The 20,640-nt window shown below is 38.7% G+C and overlaps 1 protein-coding gene across 2 annotated transcripts in view; it reads right to left on the bottom strand.

The window, feature by feature from the left end:
* Positions 1-228: 228 nt before the first annotated feature.
* Positions 229-20,640, bottom strand: part of exd3 (exonuclease 3'-5' domain containing 3) — a 43,354-nt gene continuing 22,942 nt past the window's right edge. The window contains exons 19-20 of one of the 2 annotated variants that reach the window (XM_084103650.1): positions 1,294-1,360; positions 229-1,079 (exon numbers count right to left, since the gene is read on the bottom strand). In XM_084103650.1, coding sequence (XP_083959776.1) covers positions 748-1,079; positions 1,294-1,360 — 399 coding nt within the window. In that variant the 3' untranslated portion in view covers positions 229-747. Of the gene's footprint in view, positions 1,080-1,293; positions 1,361-20,640 lie in introns of those variants that run through there. The other variant, XR_014604593.1, reaches the window with a different exon arrangement.

Genomic DNA, 20,640 nt, shown 5'->3' with positions numbered 1-20,640 from the left:
GAACTCGAACTGAAGGACTGACTGTATGCAGCCCATCCTGTTATGAACTCGCAAAACTTGGAAGGAAAACAGAGTCTGGCACGATTTCAGCAGAGCTGTCTTTGGGGAACCCAGGCATATTATTCTGTAGTTTTGACAGATTTACAAATGGAGATATGAGTTAAAGACTAAACAATAAACAACGTCTGAAAAAAAAAAAAAAAAGCAAACAAACTTTTTTTTTTGGGGGGGGGGGGGTCATTGTATCATATTTACAATGATAACATTTTGAAGGGGTTAATTCAATGTAAATCCTGTTTTTATTCACAAGTTGTGATGAATCTTTTCATAAAGTATTATTAAAAACCTTTAACACATTTTATGAACAACTTAGGTTTGTAAACAATTTATGGCATTAAGTGTATTGTTGCGTAAATCAAATTTACATCTAAAAAAAGTTCCTTTTTAAAAAATAGAGAAAAACAAGATTTTGTGCAACAAAAAAAATTACAATTTGTAATTTTATGAGTGAATTCAACAAAAATCTGGAAAATCCTATTATTAAAAACCCTTAACACTTGTATTTTATGAACAACTTAGGAGGTCTGTAAACATTTATGGCATTACGTGTATTATTTTGTGTAAAACAAATGGATGCTTTTACACATTTATCATGACACAGTGTAGCAAATAAAAAATACCTCCGTAAAAAGAATTGTTAAAAATCTGAAAGAAAAAAACAACCTGCAAAGCAACAGCGAGAGTTCATTACACCTGGAGGCTTTCGCTGACGTGCAGGACCTTCTGGAACTGGGACAGCACCCGGTCGTAGTGCGTCCCCTCCCAGAACACCTTTCCGCAGCCGGTGCAGATGAAGTACACGGGGATCCGGGGAAGGAGGCCTGGGGGAACCGTCTCCAGCTGAACTTCGGCCCCGCTGGGGAATCTGAAGGTCTGGGGGTCCAGGGCCGTGCGTGGGGCCCAGCGGCAGTGAGGGGTGAACTCGGGGCCCTCTGGGGGCCTCCAGCTATTGTAATCTTCTGGTGTTTCATCCTGTGGTTCGCAGTCATCCCGCTTAGATACGATGTCCTGAAGAAGACCTTTGAAGAGAAAGAAAAAACCAACAGAGCTCAAAGCGTGCTATCCTCTGATACTGACAAAAACTGGGGGGAAATACTGTTCACATCAAATGCTAAGTCACTGGAAATTAAATAATGGTGGAAAAGAGTCTGGATTAAATCTGTAAATACATTGTAAAAGATGTACATTCAAATATATATATATATGGGCAACAAATGGAAAGCGCGCGCCGACCTCTCTCTTTCATCATGCGGGTCATATCCTCTCTGGACAGCTTAAAGTACTCGTTACAGTTGCAAGCCTTGAAACAGGAGACAGAAAAAACACATCAATATGTAATAAAACATTATGATGTCATGCAAATCAATTCACCAACAAGATGTTCAAACAAGTGTTAGACAATAAAATCTCTTATGTCGACAGTTTATATATTTTGTATATAGCTTTTTTACGGTTTAAACTTAATCATTCTATTTAAGTATTATTTTCCACATTTTAGAATAACAGTAAAGATATCAAAACTATGAAATACTCATATTGTGCTCTCTTATATGAATCAAAAGTGCAGTGCATTCTAGTATTTAAGGAATGTGATGTGATCCATTCAAAATAAAGAAAATAATGCATAAATAAAGAAAATGGTAACTTTGTAAAGAAATGTATATGTATATACATTATACAAAAATAAATGTATACATTTACAATTTAGATTTGTCTACAAAACTCACAGCATTTATACCATACACACTACCGTTCAATAATTTGGGATCAGTAATATTGTTTTAATGTTTTTGAAAGAAGTCTCTTCTGCTCAACAAGACTGCATTTATTTAATCAAAAATACAGTAAAAACTGTAATAATGAGAAATAATTTTACAGTTGAACATAATTACAATAGAAAACCTGTATTTTCAGCATCATTACTCCAGTCTTCAGTGTCACATGATCCTTCAGAAATTATTCTAATATGATGATTTGATGATCAAGAAACAGTTATTATTAATATTGAAAACAGTTGTGCTGATTAATATTTTTCTAAAAACAGTGATACATTTTTAAAGGATTCTTTGATGAATAGAAACTTCAAAAGAACCACATTTATTTGAAAAAGAATTCCTTTACTGTCACTTCTGATCAATTTAATGCTTCCTTGTTGAATACAAGTATTTATTCTTAAAAAAAAAAAAAAAAAACTGACCCCAAACTTTTTAACGATGTATATATATACACATTGGTAGATAGCAGATTGTGAACTCGGATATATTTGAAACAGTCTGGTAAGTCCCATGCCAAACTCTCTCACGCACACACACACACACACTCGTCTCCAGTGACGCAGGATAGGTGTGAGGTTAAAAGTTTGCGTCGCCTCTCTTGATTTCACACTTCAGTGTGGCCTCTGTCTCATCCTCGGCGAGGAACCGATTCCCACCCTTTCAAACAACACATGGGCGCTAAAAGCCTCGTCACTTAACGCCATCTCCACCTCTGCAATACCGGCCAGACTGAGACATGCTAAATGGGACGCCTTAACAGGACAGTGACAATTCAGTCCGTGAACACATGGGACTCAGAACTGAAACTGAAATTGAAAGACTTCTCAGGAATTAAAGGAGTTAAAGGAACAGTGAAAAGTCTGAACAGTTTCTCACACTCGTGTGGTTTCAAATCCACTGCGGTTATTATTTCTGTGTCACACAAAAGGAGAAATATTTCAGGCAGTCTTTTCTTTTATACAGTATCAGTTCATCGTATATGGCAGTCAAGTTCCAACAAGGCCCGAAAATCCCCACCGAAAATTCAAGTTTACAACTTCCATATGACTTAAGATGACTTGAAATATAGAGAAGTGAACATTTCTTAACACAAACACAACATTTCTCTTTATACGGGGTTTTAAACAACCATGAGGCTAAAAAAAAGTTAATTATGTAAATGTACACTAGCGGCCTAAAGTTTGGAATAATTGTTTTTGAAAGAAGTCTCTTAAGCATGCATTTATCTGCATTTATTTGATCAAAAATACAGTAAAAACATTAATAATGTGAAATATTATTACAATTTTAAATAACGGTTTTCTATTGTAATGTATGTCAAAATATAATTTATTCCTGTGATCAAAGCTGTATTTTCAGCATCATTACTCCAGTCTTCAGTGTCACATGATCCTTTACAAATCATTCTAATATAATGATTTGATGCTCAAGAAACATTTACTATTAATAAAGTTCAAAACAGTTTTCGCTACTTATATTTTGTGCAAGTTGTGATACACTATCATTCAAAAGATTTCGATAATTAAAAGAAAGGGTGTATTAAATTGATAGAAATCTTTTGTAACATTATAAATATCTTTATTTTTGCTTTTTATTTCGTATAAATGCTGTTCTTTTGAATTTTCTATTCAAAGACTCCTGAAAAAATGTATCATGGTTTCCACAAAAATATTACAAAATTAAAACTGCTTTCAACCTTGATAATAATAAGAACCATTATTAACAATTTAGCACTAAAATATAATTCAAATCATCATATGAGAATGATTTCTGAAGGATCATGTGACACTGAAGACTGGAGTAATGATGCTGAAAACTCAGCTTTGATCACAGGAATAAATTACATTTTAACATATATTACAATAGAAAACAGTTCTTTTAATTGTAATAATATTTCACAATATTACAGTTTTTACAGTATTTTTTAATCAAATAAATGCAGCCTTGGTGAGCAGAATAGACTTATTTCGAAAACATAAAAAACATCTTAATTATCCCAAACTTTTGACTAGTAGAGTAAATTATATCAGTTCATAAAGTCTCTCTGAAAACATTCAGTTTGCAGATTTCATTTTAAGTACTGGATCCATTCAGAATTCAGTTTGAAGTATATATATGTTCTCACGCGCGCACACACACACACAAGGTGCTGTGAAAAAGCAAGGTGTGTGTGTGACCTGCACAGGTGCCCTTTGCAACCCCTGGCTGCTCACTCTCACGCTCTCTCCATTCCACCTTGAGTGATCTCTTCCCACACACCGCAGAGGCTGAGTGGCCAAAAACATACTGACAACTATTTACCCAGCTCCTGAGTTTCCCATGCAAAAGCAAGTCAAAACCTGCTCCGCCAACTCTTCATACTCATGCCTGCACCGTCGCGCTCTTTCTCCATCTGTGTTTGCCTCCAAAACCACATGCGCAAGTTTTGCCTCACACATAAACAAGCGAGGAGGAGAAAGCGAGGCGTGACTAGACCAAACCCTATGGCAAATATGTCAACGCCATATGTGTAGGAGCCAGGGCTATAGTTGCTGTTGCGGGTCAAGCTATTATTGTATTCGTGATTGTCAGTCACTTGTGCATTTCAATTCCAACATTGAGTCTCATGTGTGTTCACACTTGTAGTTTCATTTGATCTGGACCAAAAAAATAAAAAAATAAAAAAATATAGTCCTGGTCCACTTAGCGTTCACGTCATCGGCATTTTAACACTGAAGTAAAGATACTAGGGGTGTAACAATATATCGTGTCACAATATATCGCAATACAAAAATGCAACTATGTATCGTGGATATTTCACCCAAAATAAAATTTACCCTGTGAGAAAAAATTGAAGTTTTCAGAGTCAGTACTACATTAAACTACAATATATTATGTTGAATATAATGTATAATAATGGGGGAATATTAGTGGGTCCTGATAATGCTTATGTTATAAGTCTTATGTTACCAGTAAAAAGTGGCCTACATTATTTTAAATATATCTAGCCAGTGACAGAGTGCAAGCATATTCATCTAAAATAATTCTGTATTTTCAGGTTCAGAATCATGAATATATTAATTCTGGTGTCACCATTGTCCAAGCCTATTCATTTACACCCACAATGTTATATCAAATTTAGCATTTAATCAACAGTACATTTTTTCTTAACCTTTTATTATATGTCTTGGAGTATCGCAATAATATCGTATCGTGAGTTCAGTATCGTGATATGTATCGAATCGTGAAATTAAGGTATCGTTACACCCCTAAAAGATACTGAACCTAAAGGCATAGAGATAGGTTCACAACCCGATTGGTTGGCTTTTATTAGGTATATTTCATGTTGGAACTTACCGAACACCCAAAACAATGCTGTGTTCTGGGCTAAATGCTCTCGCTGTGTGTGCGTAGCTACATATGATGGTATTTTGAGCAGCGGAGAACTCGTGAAGAGCTTATAAAATGTGTAAAGGAGTCAAAACAGAACAGAAGATCTGCTGTGAGGAGACGCGGTTCTGACGCCTGAACTGAGATGGGCAACATCATGACTATGACGAGAAAAAAACAGGCATTCTTGAGCTTTCTGTCCTTTTCAGGGCCTCATCTTGTGACATGTCCTGTTTTTGGTTAGTTTACATGTCTTTGGTCCGTGACGCGTTCATATTTCATTCGAACCGTACCAGAGTTTGCATGGAAGCGGAGTGAGACTCTTGTTTGGTGTTCACCAGGGTTCAGACGGCAGCGTTTACACTTATTCAAATGAACCGCACTAACAGAGCAATCGCACCAAACATGCCAAGTGTGCACACACCCTAAATCACACTTCAGGTTGGACATTTCTGAAGAATTCCTCTGAAGATTTGTATGCTTCGCCATATTATACAGGTGCGATGCAGAAGTGGAGTGGGATTTTTAACCAGTGAGATATCAGTGAGGGCAACAGTGGCACTCTTCATTTGTCTCCGATTAGGACACAAACTCAGATAAAGAGATAGAATCTATCACACCTAGTTAGGACATGCTTTGGAAACTCTGGGGTATTTAACGGGCAAACTCGTCCCGCACCGTTTGTGGTATGGAAATGAATGATGTGACTTTGACGTTGAGAAGAGATTAAAGCTGCGTTCACACCACCAGAGACTTTGTCGCTGCATGTCGCCAATGGCTGGCGGTGAGATCACTAGCGGGCGTTCCCACTACTGTTGTCTAGTAATGTTTGTGTATGACATTCATGGATGTTATCCCATGTTGTAGACAATGAATCAGTTGTTGCAAAATTGTGCAAAAAAATAATTTTTTTTTTAATTTTTTTAAAATCTTAAATTCCCACAAATGCAACTCTAGAAGAGAAGAGACATTATTTTATAAAGCATTCAAGCTTGGATTTTCTCTGGTCAACAATTAAACATTTTAGCAGGGACAACATCAGCCATATTTAGGGACCAAAATATTAAACACTTGCAAATGGGCCCTTTTGACTTGGACCAGTAAGCAAACACCTTAAACCCCCAGAACACAAACCAGTTAGCAATGTGCTAAAAAATAGCTAAAAATCTATCAAAACAGCACAAGTCCTGGCAACTACATACAACATCCGAGCATATGACAGCGAGTTTTGGTATTTGCCTTCATCATTTGAGAAAATGTAGTTAGTAGTAAGGTTAGTCACCTTGTGTTGTTGTACCAAAGGTAAAGACTGCACAAGATTTGACAGGTTACTGTTTGTACAGCACAAAAGCACAGTGTTGAGTATGTGTTTCAAAAGTCACCTCTATATGAGGCCAGCATGAGCCTCCGACGTGCTAAAAACCTTTCCAATTAGTGAGACGTGCCCGAGAAAAGCCAGAGACGAGAGATAGAGAGCTCCCATAGACGAGAGGTGGGGGAGGGGGAGTGGAGGGAAAATACTCATTTCGACTCCGTTCCCCCTCTCTCTCTCACTGCCGCTCCCATGGGAAAATCCTGGACTGCATACAGGCGGCGGGCTTGTGCTGTGGCTGGGTCACATGACCGAGTGTCTGACCAATGAGAGGATGCTGCTATGATTCAAACTGAAGCAGAGGCAGGTAAGCGTGGGAACAGGAGTACGGTTCAGATTCCTGCCCTGTCGGCACGGCAAACCTCAGCGTTTGACACATGTGTTGCAAGCTTGGGCGGCAAATAACAAGATCACTACCGTCCTGAGAAATGTAGATATAATTTTGTGGGAAAATAAATTGGGGTTGGCATTAGGCTATTTTGTTTTCTAACAGAGAATGCATATATAAATACATAAAATACCAATGTAAAACAAAAATAAAATAATGATAATACAGGACAGAGGGGAACATTAATATAATATAATATAATATAATATAATATAATATAATATAATATAATATAATATAATATAATATAATATAATACTTCAAATAAAATTTTGTATACATAATTACTGCAAAAACAAGTATTTGCAAATGAATATTTTTAGTTCTGTCTGTCTATTGATTAAAATATTTAACTAAATATTAACCAATGGTTTTTCTATTAAAAGGGATTTAGTCTATAAAAGGAACTGAATGTTAGATCCAAAGTGACTATGTGACTAGTGACTCTGTGATGCCTTCACCCAATACCTAGTCACTTTGGATCTAATTTTCTTAGGAAGGAAAACTATATTAAAGTTGGTAACAAAAAGCAAAAAAACTAAATTAAAGCTATTTATACCTTCAACCTGTTGGACCCCATTGAAGTCACTATATGGAGAAAAATCCTGGAATGTTTTCCTCAAAAACCTTCATTTCTTTTCGACTGAAGAAAGACAGACATTAACATACTGGATGACGTGGGAGGGGGAAATTATCAGGAAATTTTAATTCTGGAGTGAACTAATCCTTTAAGTTTAACAACTTTAAATTATAAATGAAATTATGAGCAGCTTGTTGCTTGGGAAGTAGCTTCCTCAATACTGGAGGAAAGTCTCTTGGATGTAATAAGACACGAGACTGCTCGTTTACTTGAGGCATTAGTAGAAAGCTCATCAGGGCTGACCTCTCTTTCTCCCGTGACCCTGCCTGGAGGTGTTTTAGATTAGTGCTGTTGTCAGTGCTAATGGTCCGTTCATTGCCCAGAGAGCTGAACCTGACCAGACTGTTGGACAGGATGCAGTCGACAAGCAAACTGTTCTGACACTTTTCTCTTTTTCTAATAACATACATGTGTTCAGAAAACTCTCCCCTGTTGGTCTTGGAACAGCTCATACCCAGAGAAGTTTCTTGGCAGCTCTGGACGAGGGGGGTTGGTTTGGGACTGGAGCTCTGCAGAGAACCACGGGAGTCGGGGAATAATGGCCAGTGAGGAGACTCTTTGTGTGGGCTTTAGCTGCAGGGCTCAGGGGGGCACTGGGGGTTTTGTGTGGTAGCTTGGCCTCTGTGAAGCTAGCCTTTCCACCCACCCTATTGATACTTGCCCCTCTCTCAGAGCTGAGCTCTTTAGCACTGCCCAAATAGGGGGATAATAGCCCCACTACGAGCCCTGAAACCAAGAATGGCTCACAGCTCTTTCTTTTTCTCTCTTCTCATTCTTTCGTCTCAGGCGGTCAGATCAATGACTCTTACATACTTCCAGCAGTAAATACCCTTGAGGATGTCGCTGGGGAGTTTTTTTTTTTGTCCTCAACTAGATGTAAATAAATGACAGTTAGGGCTGGGTGGAATATATTTTGCTAGTGATTATTGGAGTGATTTTGATTTTAATTAATTTTTTCTATTTGGCCATTAGGTTTCATAAAGTGCCAGTTAGAAATCAGTTCTTTTGAACCATCAATTTCAGTAAATTGGTTTAAATCCAGATTAAATAGTAAAAAAATAAAAGAACCCTTTTAAAGAAACACCCTGCATTGCTTCGATATTAGGGATACACCGATATTAAAGTTCTGGTCAACTGAGATTATCCAATTATTATTTAGACTTTTTTGCTAAAATAAATAGAAAAAATAAAACACTAAAAACTAATATAAAAAAATGTTAAATTCTACAAGTGATTTTAGGCATTACATTACAACATTCAGTATGAAAAATGTATATTCATTTTATGCTTTGTTAAAGATTACATTTGACAATGTTAAACATTAATTTGTTCGTTTTTTAATTTACTGCAAATCAACGTTGGATGACAGCAAAGGTACTCTAAATATAAATATGAATAATGGCACTTTTTAGGAGTTTAGTGAAAGCAAGAATAAGACATGAGTTTTTGTTTGACAAGTAAATGAAGAACATTGAGGGTTTTAAAGATGTATGGAATTATGATGATGTATTGTGTACTGTTATAGATGAAGAATTATTCTTCTCAAATTGTATTGAATACATTTTTTTCCGTTTTTGTGTGTGTGGGGGGTGTTTTGAATGTTTTTTAGCTAAGATGTAATTTTTTTTTTAAATAAAGTAGCTTTAAAAGAAATCTCTCTCTCTATATATATACATCTATATCTATACATCTATACATCTATACATCTATATCTCTCTCTCTCTCTCTCTCTCTCTCTCTCTCTCTCTCTCTCTAAAGTTGACTAAAAAGATGAATAAAAAATCATATTTTGGAAATTGAACTTAATGCCTTAATTGAAAAAATTAGGAAAAATCCAACCTTTAAGGACACCAATTTTCTTTGTGAATGAATAATGTATCGTAAATAAATAAATGTTCTTCCTTAAAATACATGGTGCATAAGTGAGTACACCCCTATGTTAAATTCCCATAGAGGCAGGCAGATTTTTATTTTTAAGTATTTTTTTTATTATTAATTTTTAGGATATTATGCATCCTGATAAAGTTCCCTTGGCCTTTGGAATAAAAATAGCCCCACATCATCACATAGCCTTCACCATACCTAGAGATTGGCATGGTTTTATTTCAGTTAGCCTAAAAGCTAGTTTGATTTGCATTGAGAAATGATCTTATGGAAAGTACCCCATGCCAATCTCTAGGTATGGTGAATGCTATGTGATGATGTGGGGCTATTTTAATTCCAAAGGCCAAGGGAACTTTATCAGGATGCATAGTATCCTAAAAATTAATTTTTTAAAAAATACTTAAAAATAAAAATCTGCCTGCCTCTCACACACACACACACACACACCATACAGGGAAAGAGAAAGCAAGAAGGGAGAGAGAAACTAAGGCCAAGGTAGTCGTGTCGCAAAGTCTTCCCACCACACCCACAGTAACTCGCTGCGGTATTTGTCCCGTCCTGTCTCCCAGTGTCTTGTCATGGGAGCTTTCTGTTGCGCAAGCCTCGTGCTGCGTTTCATACCTCTCTTTCTTCTCTTGCTTGCTCTCTTTAACCGACACACTTAAGCATGTTCGGAATGCTATTGTGAAGTCTTCATGATTCATCCCCAACTGTAAATATTGACTATGGCAGCCCTTAAGGGGAGGGGGCGAGCCTGAGAAAGTTGTGGGATGACTGGTGCCTGGCCCACTCCGCTGGGCACCTCAGCTTTCAGACCCAACAGGTAGACAAAAACGGTTTCCAGACCACAGGGTGGGTCAAAACCCAATATTGAAAACCATCCGTGCAAGTAAGCATCTTTCCCATTGCCCCTTGGCACTTATGACACATACTTCTCAAAAATCTCTACCTACTTTTGTTGACCTAGAATAGATTTACCTACTGTCGGCCATGTGCAAAAAAGGTCTACATTGATCCCAGTGACAACACTTATCCCAGGTAGCTGTCTCACAAAGGTGCCGAGAGTATCAAACTCTGGAAAACCTGAAACTGTTTAGCAAACCTGAAAGGCTCATTGTGCCGTGAAATAAGAGTGCAAATGAGGATCAATGAGCTTGATTTTCTGACCAAGATAATCGTGCACGCACACACACAGCATGGGGGAGATAAAGTGAAATGAAAGGGCGTGAGGGGAGAGAGGTCAAGTGCTAATGATGCTGGATAAGACTTGAGAGCCTGAGAGGAGAAAGGCAACTTCAAAGCACCCCTTCTCCAAGGAAAGGACAAAAACGAAAGGCTTTGAGATGGCAGCAGGGGTGGACAAAAAGAAGTGTGAGAGAGAAACAAGAACAAGGGTGTAGACAGGAAACGGGACAACATGGTGAACAAAAGCCTGGGGGGAAAGACACCGAGGGGAGGGGGAGATGAAGTGGAAACGCTGAGGTAGAGGAGGGCTTGAGGTTGGGTTTGGGGTTCATCTCGGGTGTGAAAGCGATGAGGTGAAGCCTAAAAAGGCCTGAGAGAGTTCCTGTGTCACGGACCCCATCGGCAGCCCTCGCCACCCCTCCTTCCCTCGCGTTCTGGTCGGTCCTGCTAAATTCCCCAGGGCCAGAGGCTGTCCCTTTTCAGTCTCCTGTGACACAGTCATTATGAGTGTGGGAACTGAATCTGTCCCTCTCACAGTGCCCCTGCAAGCCTGTTGCTCCGCCCCACCTCAGTCCACCATCACCCCCACCGGCTCCCTCCCCCCCCCTGGACCCCCATACCCCCGTAACCCCACTAGCTTCCCCGGCCCCCCTCCATGTAACAGAGCTGCTATCTCTCAGTGCAGAGCTGTCTTTCCCGGTCTCTGTCAAACACCCCACCCCCTATCCCAATCATCCTCCATCCTTGACGCTATCTCCTCGCCGATAACCATGGGAACCACTCTGTGGGAACCGGCTGGACCGGCCTGGCTCACCAAAATAGACAGCAAAGAAAAGACTGAGGGAAAAAAAAAACGGTGAGAAAGAAAATGAGAAATACCTCCCAGAGGGAGGGTTTAAACAGACGGACAGAGACAGGTACGCAACCTGACCAATCAGGATCTGGCAGGGGAAGGTAAGGGGGGCGCGGGAAAGTTTCCCTTCAGCGGCTGAGTTTGTCTCTTTGATTTCAGGCTCTTTGGGCCACTGCTTTTACACTGTGGCTTTGGGGCCATCGGTGTCCCCTCTCTTTGTAATGGAGATCTTCAAAGTTACTCAAAAGAGAGCAGAAATCTAGAGATCAAACGCGGCAGGCTATTGAGAAGAAAGTCCTATAAGAGCCCAGGCAGGTAATGAACATATCCCAGCATGCTTTGGCTCACCAACAAACCAGCTAATATTGCAGATGATATCACTGGGGAATCCCTTTTATCCATTAAAAGGTGAAGCGGATGAGGTTAACCTTGGCACCTCCTCCTCTTCCTCATGCGCAAGCATCACGGATGCGCTAGCATAGTTCCTGTGAGAAAACCGAAGATGGAGGGAAAGAGAAAAGGGGCGAGTGTGCATCTTTTCTTGTCTGAATTTGGCTATTTTTCCATTCCAATTTTATTTGACGTCGTTCAGTGGTCTAGGCTCTCCCAGCCCTTTCCCAAGCCAGAGAGGCTGACCCCCATGTCCGTATACCTCGCCTGTCCCATGGGGGGCTGCTCTTCGACCCTTCCCACCCCTAACTGCCCAGTAGTCCCAAAGCAAACAGACTTCCAACCCTCGATAACATCAGCCGGATCAGACACAGAGGAAGCACTGCCAGCCTCTGTTGACCCCCATTCCCAAGCCCGACTCGGGGCGGGGTGCAAGCAACGAGCGCAGTAAAGTAAAAAACTGATTAAATGTCTTATGTTTAGCACTTTCACTCACTAACCACACACAGGCACACTACGGGTCGCTAGTCCATCCCTCATTAACACACACAGAAACAAATACTCATTAACAGTGGGGTTCCTGAGCTGTTATAGCTCACACGCTGAAGTGACAGGCTTCACTGGGGGGCCCATTTCAGAGAGGCATCTACACTGTGCAAAGTGCAAAGACCAGCCATGCAAAAATAATCCATCAAGTCCAACAACATGTCCATTGACACTAGGCAAACCACTATTAGCTACAACAGACAGAACAACCCTATTAACCTTAGAAACTGCTCTTCAGTCCATCAGCAGCACTAGTTAGAAGCACATCCATCAAATTCTTGTTTCAAACATAGTGCATGTATGATTTAATGTGGGAGGCATAACAAAAGGCCCATTTTGAGTAAGCTATTGTTCCTAAGACAAATGACAAATGTATTGGGGAAAGTGAACTGCTAATAAGGTGATTTTTAGTGGATGTATGACATCAGTTCTCACCAAGTTCACACAGGTGTCCTAAGAAGGGTGCCCACAAACGTTTAACAACTAATAAAATGTTATTTTTGAGGTTTTGCTTGAAAAATGTATCTTTTTCTTCAGAATAAATGGCAATTACCATAATGTAAATGTTTTCAGTGAAAAATTATGTTGTTCAAGCTGTTCTATTGCATAAAATATGGACCAGGGCTAAATAAGCATATTTTTTGCTTTAAAAGTGCGCTTTGTGCTGTCTTTGTTTAAAATAAATGTCTTTTGGTTTTATATTTTGCCATCTAATTCAATGCCAATCAAACATTCAGTGACATTCAAAATTAAGCGTGACATACTTTTTAGGCCACTTCGAGGCTGTGCTTTACAAATTACTTTGAACAAGTAGCCTTTTCTGTAATTTTACCTTAGCAACAAAGTAAGAGAACCGGGGAGATAAACTCGGCATAATGTAGATGACCAACTAAGTCCCATTTAGCTGCTCAGCCAAAGCAAAGTAAGTTAGCATTTACATTGGCAACGGCAGGCCATTCTGCAGAGCTACAGGGAACCCTGCACGTAGCCCTGCACTTTAGAGGCATGCCGTGTGGGTTCATGAAAGACGAATGGAGATAAAAATGGACTTGAATGATAGATTAACTAAAACATAAAACAGTCGGTGAAAACATGGAAATTTGTAGATAAATTCTGGGGATGGAAAAGCTGGCAGATATACACACACATGGTGACACAGTCGGTCTCCCTTTCACAGTAAATCATGGACACACACATGATGCCTTCCTCCTACACGCACACACTCCATTCATAAGAATGACCGCATTGAGCAACCCTCCTTGAGTACAGCTCATAAAAATGCCCATCAAAGCACACTTTCACACATCCGACTATTAGGGGGTCGCAAGAGACAGGAAGAAAAGAGTGGAGAAGGAAAGAGTGACAAAGACAATCAAAACTTTTTTTGTAATCCTATGGTATTCTTTAAAATCCGCAAAGGCAGGCATTTTGAGATAAATTTGTGTGAATTTGTCCGTTTAAGCGCAGGGAGACGTCAAAGAGAATACATTTTATTATTTGCATGCTGTCTGAGTAACATCGCTCGAGTTCTCTTGCGCTTGAATGCTTAAATTGGCAAGGCTTGAAAACGCACGCAAATTATAAACTTTCGTGACCATGCAGAACTGGCCCAACTGGGACACTGACAGTTCCTTCAACTGTCGGGAACGTCTTTCACACTGAAAGGCGAACCTGCATCCGCCATGTTCGGCACTAAATGAATGACAGGCTCACCGCTGTAACATCACGCAAGGTTAGGATAAATAAGAGGATGAAATCTTGTAGTCTAGTAATAAGATTAATGACAATCAGATATTATGTTCAATGTTTGCGGAAATAAATAAGGAAAAAAAGATCGATTCGTGGCTTTTGAGAATCGATCACATTTAAAAAAACGATTAGGCCTAATTAAAAAAATCTTGATTTGAACAGCGACCATGAAATAAATCATTAGCATAGTACATGAATACTGTACGCATACTTCCAGAAATGCAACAAACAATAAAAAACAAGCAACAAACTACTGGAGGTGCAACAACAATAGACGAGCACTTGTGTTAAGCAAAACACGAAACCGTTTAAGACATTTTTACAGTCATAAACAAAATCTACCATTTCAGTCTTTTGCAACAAAAAATATATTGTGTAACTTCAGAAGACGGAATAATCGCACACAAGTTGTGTGGACTACTTTTATTTGCTTCCTGTTGTATGGAAACGAGTTTCCTCAAAACACTTCAAAATGTATCCAATTGCATTCCAGGGAAACAGCATACAGGTTTGAAAGTAAATATTGATTTATTTGATTTGAGGTAAAATAACACAACTGCTTTATGGACAGTAAATTACAGGAGGAAGGTAAAGCGTGGTCTCACTTTAATCTCCCGGTCTGTATCCATTACAACACACAGCACTGTTTTATACTGCTACTGACTAAGCTGATGTGACCTATATTTTAAATGACGTTTCATGCTTAATGTCAAACTTCAGGAAAACAGTGTCGGATATTTAGAGCATCAGATAACCATGACAGAAGCCTAAAACATGACAAATTTGGGGAATTGGGAGAATTCCTGAAGGGTAATTACACAAAAGCACGCACACACACACTGACTGTGTTTGTGTCTGAGCTTCTCTTCCGACACACATATTTGCGTGCTGTATGGAAGTGATATATGGTTCTGTCTCTCGGTGAGGTGAAAGAGTGCGGCCCCTCCTCTCCGAACAACATTAGCAGGCCTGTCTGCCCCGGGCCAGTTCTCATGACATCATCGCTGCACAGGAATGCTCTCAAGCAGAAAGCAGCGAGAGGAAGAGCTCATTTCATCTCTCGCTCTCTCTTTCCCTCTCTCATTCCATTCCTATCTCTTTCTGAAAAGATCCGTCAATCATTTACCCTCCCTTTCCCTTACTTGGAAAGAATTCTCCCACTTCTTATGTTCACTGTATCTTTCTCCTTTGTGTTTTTTTCTCACAGACATTCATCAGCTCTATTTTGCTTAAGCAAGCATCGCTTTTATTATTGTTCATATTACAGAGTTATGCTTAACTCATCCCATGGCATTCGCAGGCACGAATGATACCTCAAGTCACGTAGCTTGTTGGGGAGAGGTATGCTATTACTTTTCTAATCGATCAGACTTAAGACTTTTCGCATGGCGGATGATAAAAACGTGATTTCTGGTTGTGGAGGGAACATTTGGCGTGACTGAACACGCACTCACACGGCCACCGAATGCAGAGTTCATTTATACTGGAAAGCTATGAGTTTTTGTGGTTTTACTGGTGTGTTAAAATGAACTTCTGGGTTATTTTCAATACAAGTCTACGAACAGGGTGTATGGCCAAATCAGAGGCTTAAAAAGCTCATACGTTAAAGGGATAGTTCACACAAAAATGTAAAATCACCATAATCACCATGAGAAAATCTCAGAGTAAAACTGGGAGTTGTGAAAAATGATACACCGGTGTTTTGCCAGATGAGAAGTTTATCTATGCATCATCTTTAAACTCTTCTAATTCAGTTTATAACTGTATCATACGGTTTTAATTTTCCTTGCTTTTATTTTGTGATTATTTTAATTATTTTCAGTAAAGCACTTTGAATTGCCATAGTGTATGAAATGTGCTATATAAATAAACTTGCCTTGCCTAATTTTATGTGGATTGCCCACGTTTATCAGATGTGTTCTTGTATTCAAACAGCTAAAACGAGCCGCAACAAAATGACACAGATTGTATGGATCTCAAGATGCGTTTTAAACATTTTTAAAACTTGACATGCTGCATTAAAGTCACGATGTAAAGGAAATGCAGGGTATCTGCACAATTTTTAAAGTCAAATTTAAGGCTTTTTAAGACCTTTTTAAGACCTGAAGAAATCAAAATTAATACCGTACATTAGGGGTGCGCAATATTGACAAACATATGTCTAGATATTTTCAAAGTTTTGTTGATAATAATTAGATGATATTTTACTGATTGTGTTTTTGTACTGGTATCCCGGCTGGTTTAGGCCTGTTGTTGACAGCAGACCCATGAAGATATTCATATTTTTTATATTCTATGCAGTGGTCACAGTTCACAGTAGTGACCGAAATTAACATTTTTATTAAGGGGCAATATTTTCCACCTTAAATTGATTTCCAGGGGCATTTTCACCTATATATGGACATTGTTTCTAAACGTATTTAGAGGTATGCATCACCTTTTATGTCAAATTCTAACATTCAAATTAAATTATATTAGAATAACAGTACCAATGTCAAATTAAATCAAATTAATATCCATCCTTGCAGTGCAGAGCTGACACAGAAGCGGCATCAAAACTGGCATTAGCCTACTATATTTACACTTCATTTACAATTGCATAAATAAAGCTATTCAATATTTAAATATTAAATGATTTATAATTTTAACATTTTAATTAAAGGATACTTTAAATATGAAACTAAAACCACCAGTAGGTAGCGGCAACTCACTGTCTTAATAAGCGAGTTGTTGGGAGTCATTTATTCAACCGATTTGATCAAACGGCTGATTCATTCAGAAAAACAAGTGATTGTTCATTGAATCGTTAAAATGATTCGTTCAAAACGCGGATTTCAGTAAAAAAAAAAAAAAAATCATCGCTGTCTGTTGGACTACGGCTTCATTATAAAATTCTCGTCGGCGATATAAAGTGAAAATTGACAATATTGTGTCCAAAAAGTAACTCACAATGTTAACTTTGTTAATTTAACTGTTGTATAAAATAAATAGCACATTTGCAATTATGCACAGGAAAACGGCACTCTTGCTCATGTGATATTCTAATATAACAACACAATATGATATAAATATAGGACAAAAACTCATTTGGGGACATCTATAACTGCACTGACACATCACGCAGTGAAAGCAAGCATGAGAGAAACGCGATGTCAGCTCGCACTCGCAGTGCCTCGTACATGGTTAAAACAATGATTACAATATCATCATAGTTCATAGACAATATCGCACACTCCTAAGCACATAAAGACTGAACTTACAATTGAACTGACATTTACTCGTTTTCTTCTCTCCTCTCGCGTGCAGGAGACAGACGTAGGCCAATAGGCTGCCGTAAGTGACGCGAATTGTCACGTGAACAAGCAAATCCACCAAGATAGAATTAAAATAATACGTAGGCCTACGCTAATTAGATAGTTTTCATTTCGAAAGCATTTAGATAAGTCTAAGTCAAAGTGTCATCTAAAATTTAAGACCTTTCATAAGTAAAAATAAGACATTTAAAAAAAAAGAGAGATTTTTAAGACTTTTTATGGCCTTAAATTTGAAAAATCTAATTTAAGACCTTTTAAGACTTTTTAAGGATCCGCAGGGACCCTGAAATGGCGACAGATAACTTCTTACATATTGTGACGTGAAACAGATTATCATAAAACTTGGTTCGTCCGTCGGTTGTTGATTGGATGAAGGCAGATCTGAATGTGAGCCCGCAGTTATTCTATGAAAGGGACGGGTTTATGGGGACTAAGGGTGTTCATCCTTGTAGTTCGGTTCGCTTGGTCCAGAGTCAGACCAAAAAACCCCATTTAGTTCTGGTCCACTTAGCGTTCACATTGGCATTTTAACACCGAACACCGAAGATACTGAACCTAAAGGCATAGAGATATGTTCACAACCCGATTGGTTGGCTTTTATTACGTATATTTCGTGTCTGAACTTACCGAACACCCAAAACAATGCTGTGTTCTGGGCTAAATGCTCTCGCTGTGTGTGCGTAGCTACATGTGATGGTATTTTGAGCAGCTGAGAACTCGTGAAGAGCTTATAAAATGTGTAAAGGAGTCAAAACAGAACAGAAGATCTGCTGTGAGGAGACGCGGTTCTGACGCCTGAACTGAGATGGGCAACATCACGACTATGACGAGAAAAAACAGGCATTCTTGAGCTTTCTGTCCTTTTCAGGGCCTCATCTTGTGACATGTCCTGTTTTTGGTTAGTTTACATGTCTTTGGTCCGTGTTGCGTTCATATTTCATTCGAACCGTACCAGAGTTTGTTTGGAAGTGGAGCGAGGTCTTTTCAGTGTCTCGGTCCTCTTGTTTGGTGCACCAGGGTTCACACTTACTCAAATGAACCGCACTAACAGAGCAATCGCACCAAACATGCTAAGTGTGCACACACCCTAAATGATTGGAGAAGTCCTGCATACGTCACCAGAGATAAGTCTGATGCTTCAACAGAGGATTGAGTAATGACATTTTGATAAAAAATGCCATAAAAAATTAAACTTGCATGGAGAAATCGTTCACAACAAGATCAATTACACGCATGTCGATTTAAAGAACACAAGGCTAACTGTCTAAATGCGTCCGGCTCTAGTGGTGGTAATTCATACACATTAGGGAAGGAGCCAAAATTATCATCTGTGCTAACGGACAACATACTACAGATGTTGTCCATAAACATTAAGTTGAAAATAACACAGATTATTTCTTTAATACCCTGCAACATGGACAGAGGCAGCTGTGTGTGCTCGCAGCGCGAGATCCGTGGAAAATACGGAAATTACGCACTATTTAAAGGTATATTTAGGAAAAGTCCAAGTAAGGGTCCCTCACTGTCTTTCTCTCTGCAGTAGCAGGAAGCAGCTTGGCTCTGACACAATGGCTCACATCAAACAGCAAGGATCCGCATTGCGCTACCGACACACACATACACACCAATGCCAGTCGGGCCAATCAAAACACAGCGTGCAGAAAGCACAAACAGATCTAGGCAAACAGGACATTCCAGCTGCCGGGTGCTACAGATTCCTCACCGCAGCGAATCGCAGACCCAGAGAGTGAGAGCCACCGGGGGTGCCAACAGGAAATACGCTCCTATTATACATCTCGAATACAAGCACACACACACACACATATTCAGGACTCGTTGCATACCCTGACCATGTCCACACAGATCGACCCCTTGCACCGGACACACAGACAGAAGTGCAAGTTTGCAACTCTTTCCGGCAAAATGACACATCAGGGGTGTGAAAGTGGGAAGAGGTTAGCCAAAACCACAATGTTCTGCAACTGTTTACTGGTGGGAAAAGGTGTTAGATAATCTTGACAAGCATCACTGAGCTCATTTCCACTGACTAACAAAAAACTTCACACGCACCTCTCCTGACCTAGACTCAACATCAGACAGAACGCCCTCAGTGAGTTTAATGATGGTAAATTAACAAAACTGGTAAGAGTTTGCTGAAATAGCCAGATCCAATCATACTGGATGGCTTTATGCAACTCGGGTACAGGATGCACTTTAGAGAAAGAACTAGTTATTACTTTCTCTTTTTACCTTTTTGATCATGATTATAATAATTTTATGTATAAAAGACCCATTTATTTTGTTTGAGATAAGTGTGATATTGTAAAGAGAACATGAAGTAAACTAATATTAAAATTAATTCATATTAAATTAATTTTTAATAATAATAAAATAATGTAATGAATAATAGTTAATATTAAAAATATAATAATAATAAATTCAATAAATTATGTTTTATATGATCACTGTACACACAAAAAAGAAATGACTAATTGTAAAATTCCCTGGAAAACATTTACTTTATAATTTACATTATTTTTCTACCAACAAGCAGGTCATGATTTCCAACCAGCCTTTCGAAAGCAGAATGAAAAATTAAGCACTAATCATATATTGGTAAATGTATTAAGAATTGCTGCATTAAACACATTTTATTAATATCTTAAGTAAACGCATTCATCTTGACAAAACTAAAAGTCCTATAGTTTTCTCTGAAATGTTGCGGCCCTGGCTTTTTGGGTCCCCTGAGATAGTAATCCATGAGCAGAATTGAGATTTTCATGCCATTATTTGATTTTTTTCTTTTTTGACAACAGATTATTGTGGTATAATCGATTTCAGATAAACCCTCCCCCTAAACTGCATGTAAAACAAAACAAATTGTACAGCTTATATGCCAATAGTCAAAAATATATCTACATATGAGTAGCCAGGATCTTGCTCTTTATGAGGGAAGTTGAAGAAAAAGAAAGAAAATCGAACAAGATTCCTGCGCTTTTCAAAAGATGTGCTTTATGTGACCTTTTGACCCTTCCTCGTCTTTCAGTCTCACCGACAAGCACAGATTCAATTATTGTCACATTGACTTTCTCACTCACACTTTCCCACACACACA

Source organism: Abramis brama (genome assembly GCF_963993115.1).
Source record: "Abramis brama genome assembly, chromosome: 25".
NCBI lineage: Eukaryota > Metazoa > Chordata > Actinopteri > Cypriniformes > Leuciscidae > Abramis > Abramis brama.
This window is presented reverse-complemented; position numbering and strand designations above follow the sequence as displayed.